The sequence below is a fragment of the Penaeus japonicus genome, unplaced genomic scaffold (genome assembly GCF_977035675.1).
Source record: "Penaeus japonicus unplaced genomic scaffold, GWHDUDI00000001_assembly GWHDUDI00000010, whole genome shotgun sequence".
Taxonomy (NCBI): domain Eukaryota; kingdom Metazoa; phylum Arthropoda; class Malacostraca; order Decapoda; family Penaeidae; genus Penaeus; species Penaeus japonicus.
In genome coordinates this window covers 5,711,741-5,719,240 of record NW_028234412.1, presented here as the reverse complement: position 1 = coordinate 5,719,240, position 7,500 = coordinate 5,711,741, and the positions used below count along the sequence as shown (strand labels likewise).

The window sequence follows — 7,500 nt, the reverse complement described above, 5'->3', positions numbered from 1 at the left end:
GAAAGATAATGACAATGATATTACATAACATCAATGATTGATTCATCACATTAACAACAATTATTGTGATGATATTAATGATTATACTGGGTATGATAACACTAATTATGGCAATTATGGTAGTGATACTAATGGTAATTATGATGATAATGATGCTAATTATGTTGCTTAATCAATGAAACTCTATCATGATAACGTAAGCGAAAACAACATAGAAACACAAAATTGATAATCATAATGATAATTCTGATGATATTAATGATAAGGACGATAACAACTGATAAACTATTGAAATGAAGACAATGAAACTAATTCTGCCATTGCTTATAAGATCACGATAATAATGATGGTGATGATAATGCCATTAGAGTGATAGTGATAAGAACTGTGATGATTATAACAAAAATAGTGGTGATTATCAAAACTAAGGTTGATATTTATAACATGAATCATCACCCTAATTTGATATGTCATCACCATCATCAGTATATTATTATTGTCGTCGTTATATTATTGTCATCAATGAATTATTATCATTATCAATATCATATCATCCAAATATTATCATCAATATGTTTTTATCTTTTACCATATATATATATATATATATATATATATATATATTCATATATATACACATTCCTATATATATGTATATATACATACATACATACATACATATATATAATATATATATTATTAATTATATATCTATATATAATACATCCTTACATACATACATATATATGGATAGATATATAATATAATATATACATATATATATATACATAAAAATATATATGTATATATATGTATATATTATAATGTATGTATGTATGTATATATACAAATATATATATATATAGATAAAATATATATTATATATAATATATAGTTATTATAGAGAGAGAGAGAGAGAGAGAGAGAGAGAGAGAGAAAGAAAGAAATAGAGAGAAAAATATAAAGAAAGAAAGAAAGAGAGAGAATGAGAGAAAGAGAGAGGGAGAAAAAAATAAATAAATAAAGAGAGAGACAGAGAGAGAGGGAGAAATTCCAAATCATCACATGAAAAGAAAAAAAGAAAAACGGTATCGAAAGAGACACGGAAGAATTACAACAAAAGGCAAATACTTTAGTGTGACCCCTACCATAATATACTTCCGCTAGGTTAGGTTAGGTCTGACTAGACTAGGCTAGGATAAGTTATTTCATTGAGTTATGTTGGTTTGATTTACGATAAGTTAGACTCGGATAGGTAAAGTCCAGCAAATATTTTTTCTCACTTTTTTTTTTTTTTTTTTTTTTTTTTGCCAATGGTTAAAAAAAAGAAGAAGAAGAAAAAAACAGTTATAGGACTATAACAGAATACTTATTACTAGTGGCAGAGAAGACACTGTTATCATGAGGTAGAATGAGTCACTGATAATGAGCATTTTTAGATCAACATGCAACCGGTTTGAATTTCAAATCATCCTGTGAAAGGCGGAAGAAAATATTGAACCAAAATATCTCATTGTCGATGATTATAGGCCTACAGTGAAAGTTGGATAAAATTAGATTATATTTTGACGCGTCCCATACTTATGGAATAATAGAGACTATAAAATTTAAACATTTCAATCCATCTATGATAACTATATACTATCATTAAAAACAATCAGTTTGCATTAGAAATTATGAAATAGTTCCACTATTCTGATTTATATAATCAATGAAAATATTGTATTTGATGCTGTGTTTTCTATCTATGATATTAATTTCATAAGGATTTTCTTCGTCTGTTTGGAATATATTCTAAGAGAGAAAGAGAGAGAGAGAGAGAGAGAGAGAGAGAGAGAGAGAGAGAGAGAGAGAGAGAGAGAGAGAGAGAGAGAGAGAGAAGAGAAGAAGAGAGAAAAGAGAAAGAGAAGGAGAAGAAGAGAAAAGCGAGAGAGAGAGGAAAGAGAGAAAAGACAATAAGAAAAGAGAGAGAGAGAAGAGACAGAAGAGAGAGAAGAGTGAAGAGAAGAGAGTAGAGAAGAGAAGAGAAGAAGACAAGAAGAGTGAGAGAAGAGACGAAGAAAAAAAAAAGAGAGAGAAGAAGATAAACAGAAAGAAGAAGAAGAGAGAGAAAAAAGAAGAGATAAGAAAAAAGAAAAAAAGAGAAGAAAAAGAGAAGAAAAAAAAAGGAGAAAAGGAGATAAAAAAAAAATAAAAAGAGAGAGAAGGAAGAAATAAGATAAAAAAAAAAAAAGAAAGAGAGAAGAGAGAGAGAGATAAAAGAGAGAAAGAGAAGGAAGAGAGAGAGCAGACAGTAAAGAGAAAAGACAGAAAGAAAGATGAGAAAGGTTAAGAAAAGATAGAAAGAAAGAAAGAAGAGAAAAAAAGAGAGAGAAAGAAAGAAAAAGAAGAGAGAGAGAGAGAAGAAAGAATAATAGAAAGAAGAGATTTAGAAAAAAAGAAAGAAAGATAAAGAAAGAAAAAAGAAGAAAGAAAAGAATAAAAGAGAGAGAGAGAAGAGAAGAGATTAATATGAAATTAATGTATAAAATATAGTAAGAAGTAAAAAATAGTAAGATGATAGATAGAAGAGAAGAAGTTAACATGAAATGAGAAGTTGATTTAGGTGATAGAAAGAAAAAAGAAAAGAGTATAAGAGAAATAATGATAGAAAAAGAAAGAGAAAAAGTGAAAGAAGCAAAAAAACATCTACACAAAAAACTAAAATATAAATATAGTGACAATAAGAACCCATATTCCAAAAATGCAAAACAAATACACTCACATACAAACTACAAATTAGTTATTTAGTTCCACGAAAATAATATTATTCCTATTTGAAAATATTTCCTTATGTCATTCATAAATTTGTGGAATCTAACACCTCGTTATCTGTAACTAAACAATTGCATCAAAGACACTGTTTCCTAAGACGACTGAGACAGAAATACAATTATTATTTTCATTGCATAATATAAGTAAATCAATGTTAACAAGAAAAAGCAATACTTTCACGACATTTTTCATAAGTTAAATCACCCTTAATTATGATAGGTTAGACGAGTTTAACAACTAGTCAAGTTAACAAAGATTAGATTAAATTAAGATACAATAGATCAAATTAGATAAAAGATTAGACAAAAGCAGGTAGTAAGTCGAAAAATATCATTAAGATGTGTGGTCAGTATTATAATAAAAAAAATGAGATATTGGTTGTTATCACCTTGCATGATGCAAATCATAGACTATTAATATCAAAACTTATGATTAAAAATGTTTCAAGGTCGTCTTACTTTTTGGTTTTGAGTGAAGATAGTCATAACAATATTGGTTATTTCATGAGGTGACACTAATGATTTTATTAGGAATGATAATATAAATGTTATTACAAGGATATATTCATTCATATTAGCCACCTCATCAATGTTATGGCATAGTTAAATCAACAATACGCTAGCATTGAATTTATACATTATCAGTGTGCTACATGATGATAATAATAATAATAATAATAATGATAATAATGATAATGATAATAATGGTGATGATAATTATCTTTATCCATTCTGTCGTAATTCCTAATTCGCTTTCGTTCTCACCAGGCCTCACGAAACCCCAGCATATCATCGCATCGTCGCCCAAGACAGACCAGCATCTTCTCGATCAGATGACGGTAGGAAGATGAAGGGAGGGGGAGTGTGGTGTGTGTGTGTGTGTGTGTGTGTGTGTGTGTGTGTGTGTGTGGGTTGGTTGTGTGGGTGGGTGTGTGTGTGGGTGTGTGTGTGGGGTGGGGGTGGGATTGGGTGGTGGTTGTGGTGTGTGTGGGACTGTGGGTGTGTGTGTGTGTGTGGGTGTGTGTGTGTGTGTGTGGTGAGTCGTGCTGTGTGTGTTTGTGGTGTGTGTGTGTGTGTAGTGTGTCGTGTGGTGCTGTGTGTGTGTGTTGTGTGTGTGTGGTAGAGTGTGTGTGTTTGGGTTTGTGTTTGTTTGGTTTTGTGTTTGTGTTTGTGTTGGTAAGTGTGTTGTGAGAGAGTTTGTGTTGGTGAGTGGTGGGTGTGTGGGGGTTGGGGGGGTGAGTGTGTGTGGGTGAGGTGTGTGTTTTTGTGTGTGTGTTTGTGTGGTGTGTGTGTGTGGGTATGGGTTTGTGTTTGTTTGTGTTTGTGGTGGTGTTTGTGGTTGTGTTTGTGTTGGTGTGTTTGTGGTGGTGGGTGTTTGTGCTGGTGTGTGTGTGTGTGTTTTTGGTATGTGTGTGTGTGTGTGTGGGGTGTGTGTGTTTGTGTTTGGGTGTGTGTGTGTTTGTATATGTGTGTGTGTTGTGTATGGGTGTGTGTGTGGTATGTAGTGTGTGTTGTGGTGCGTGGGGTGCGTGGGTGTGGAGGTGGGGGGCGGGGGGGGGGAGTGGTGGGGTGGGGGGGTGGGGTTGGGGGTGTGGTGGGGGGGGGGTTGGTGGTGGTGTTCAGGGGGGGGATGTGGGGGGTGGGGTGGGGGGGTTGGGGGGGGGGGGGGGGGGGGGGGGGGGGGGGGGGGGGGGGGGGGTGGGGTGGGTGTGTGTGTGGGTGTGTGTGTGGGTGGGGGGGGGTGGGGGGGGGGGGGGGGGGGGGGGGGGGGGGGGGGGGGTGGGGTGGGTGGGGTGGGGGTGGGTGGGTGGGTGGTTAGGGGGGGGGGGGGGGGGGGGGGGGGGGGAGAGGGGGGGGGGGGGGGGGTGGGGGTGGGGTGGGGGGGGGGGGGGGGGGGTGGGGGGGGGGGGGGGGGGGGGGGGGGTAGGGGGGGGGGGGTGGGGGGGGGGGGGGGGGTGGGGTGGGGATGGGTGGGGGGGGTGTGGGGGGGTTGGGGTGTTGGGGGTGGGTGGTGTTTTTGGTTGTGGGGGTTGTGTGTGTGTGGGTTGGTTTTTGGGGTGTGGTGGGGGATGATGAGGGTTAGGGGGGGAGGGTGGGGGTGGTGTGGGGGGGGGGGGTGGGGGGGGGGAGGGGTTGGGGGGGGGGGGAGGGTGGGTGGGGGGGGGGGGGGGGGGGGGTGGGGGGCTGGGAGGAGGGGGGGGGGGAGGGAGGAGGGGGGGGGGGGGGGGGAGGGGGGGGGGGGGGGGGGGGGTGGGTTAGGGGGGAGATGGAGTAAGGGGGGGGGGGGGGGGAAAGGGGGGGGATGGGGGGTGGGGGGGGGGGGGGGTGGGTGGGGTTGGGAGTGGGTTTTGGGGGGGTGGAGGGGGTGGGGGAGGGGGGGGGGGGGGGGGGGGGGGGAGGGGGGGGGGGGTGGGGTAGGGGGGGGAAAAAAAAAAGGAAAAGAGAAGGGAGGAAGGAAGAGAAAGAGAATGAGAGAAAGGGGCAGAGAGAAGAGGGAAGGACGAGAGGAGCGAGAGAAAGAAGAGAGAGGAGAGATGAAAAGGGAGGGAGAAGAGGGAGAAAGAGAGGGGGAGGGGCGAGAGACGGGAGGGCTGGGGAAGAGACAGTGAGAGAGAGAGAAGAAGAGGAGAGAGAGAAGGAAGTGAGAGAGGGGAAGGAGAGAGGTGAGAGAGGGGGAGAGAGAGATGGAGAGAGAGAGAGAGAAGAGGAGAGAGAGGAAAAAGGGGAGAGAGAGAGAGAGAGAAGAGAGGAGACGATAGCGAGGAAAGAAAGAGAAAAAGAGAGAGAGAGAGAGGAGAGAGAGAAGAAGCGAGAGAGAGAGAGAGAGAGGAGAGAGAGCGAGGGGGGTGGGAGAGAGAAGAGAAAAAGGGGGAAAAGAGAGAAAAGAGAGAGAGAGAGAGAATAGAGACGAGAGAGAGAAAGAGAGGGGAGAAGGAGAGGAAAGAGATAAGCAGGGAGAGAGAAAGGAAGAAAAAAGAGAGAGAGGGGAAGAGAAAGAGGGGGAGGGAGACAGAGAAAGAGAAGAGAATGAGAGAGAAGGGGGGAAGAAAGAGAGGGAAAAACAAGAGAAAGAGATGAGAAAGAGAGGAAAGAAAGAGAAAGAAGAGTGAAGAGAGAGAGAGAGAGAGGGAGGGAGAGAGAGGGGAGAGAAGAAGAGGAGGAGAGAGGACGAGAGAGAAAGATAGGAGAGAAAGAAAGAGAAAAGGAGGGGAGAGAGAGAGTGAGAGAGAGAGAGAGAGACGGGGAGAGGGGGGAGAGGTGGGGAGAGAGAGAGAGAGGAGACGGAGAGAGAGGAGAGGGAAAAAGAGGGAGAAAGAGGGAAGAGACAGGGGGGACGAGAGGGAGGGCCGAGAGAGAGAGAGAGGAAAGGGGAGAGAGTGGAGAGGAGAGATAGAGAGAGGAGAGGGGGACGAGAGAGGAAGAGGGGAGGAAAAGGACGAGAGAGAGTGGAGAGAGGAAGAGAGAAGAGACAGCTGAGAGAGAGAAGGAGAGAGAGGAGAGAGAGGGGAGAGAGAGAGAGCGAGAGGGGAGAGACGGAGAGGAGAGAGGAGGAGGGGAGAAAAAGGGGAAAGAGAGAGAGAGAAAAGAGAGGGGAAAAGGAGAGGGGAGACAGAGAGAGAGACAAGGGGAGGGGGAAAGGGGTGAAAGGGAGAGAAAGGAAAGCGGGAGAGAGAAAGGAAGGAGAAAACGAGAGAAAGTGCCGCATGGAGGAAGGGGAAAGATGTCCATTGAGGGGAAAAAGGAAAGAGGAGAGAAAGAGAGGGAAGGCCGGGGGAACGGGGAGAGAGAGAGAGAGCGAGAGAGGGGAGAGCGAAAGAGAGAGAGGAGGGGAGAGAGAGAGGGTAGAGGAAAGAGAAAAAATAGGAGGAGAGAGAGAGAGAAGAGGGGACGAGAGAGGGAGAGAGGGAGAAGGGAGAGGAAAAGAGGAAAGAGGAGAGAGGAGAGTGAGGGAAAAGAGGGAGAAAAAGGAGGAAGAGGGAGAGAGAGGAGGGAGAAAGAGAGAGAGAGAGTTTAAGAGAGGGGAGGAGTTTGAGAGAGGAGGAGGAGAGAGAGAAGGGAGAGAGAGAGAGAGAGAGGAGAGAGGGGGAGAAGAGGGAGGGAGACGAGAGAGAGAGAGGGGAGAGGAGGGGAAAAAAAAGGGAGAGAAAACGAGAGAGGGGAAGAGAGAGAGGAGAGAGGGGAGAGGAGAGAGAGGAAAGGAGAGGAGAGAGAGAGGAGAGGGGAGAGAGAAAAGAAAGAAAAAGAAAGACAAGAGAAAAAAAGAGGGAAAAGAGAGAGAGAGAGAGAAGAGAGAGAGAGAGAGAAAGACGCGAGGGAAGAGAAGAGGAGAGGGGGGAGAGAAGGAGCGAGAGGAGAGAGAGAAAGAAAGAGGAGAGGAGAGAGGGGAAAGGGAGAGGAGGGTAAAAGAGGAGAGAGACCGAGAAAAGGGAGAGGGGCGAGAGAGAGAGAAGAAGAGGAAGCGAGAGAGAAAAGAGAGATGTTTGTTTGTGGGTGTTTTTTTGTGCTTGTTTATTTTTGTGTGTTTTTTGTGATTGTTTTTTGTTCGTGTGTTTTTTGCGATTGTTTATTGGTTTGTTTGTGTGTTTTTTGTGCTTGTTTAACTGTTTGTCTGTGTGTTTTACGCGCTTGTTTATTTGTTTGTTTGTCTTTGTTTTTTTGTGATTGTTTGTTTGTTAATTTGTGTGTA

General features: G+C 43.1%; 1 protein-coding gene across 1 annotated transcript in view; it reads left to right on the top strand.

Annotated features, from left to right (window-relative positions):
• Window positions 1-7,500, top strand: part of LOC122244736 (pyrroline-5-carboxylate reductase 3) — a 28,363-nt gene that overhangs the window by 7,992 nt on the left and 12,871 nt on the right. The window contains exon 2 of the mRNA XM_086541369.1: window positions 3,582-3,652. Coding sequence (XP_086397495.1) covers window positions 3,582-3,652 — 71 coding nt within the window. The remainder of the gene's footprint in view (window positions 1-3,581; window positions 3,653-7,500) is intronic.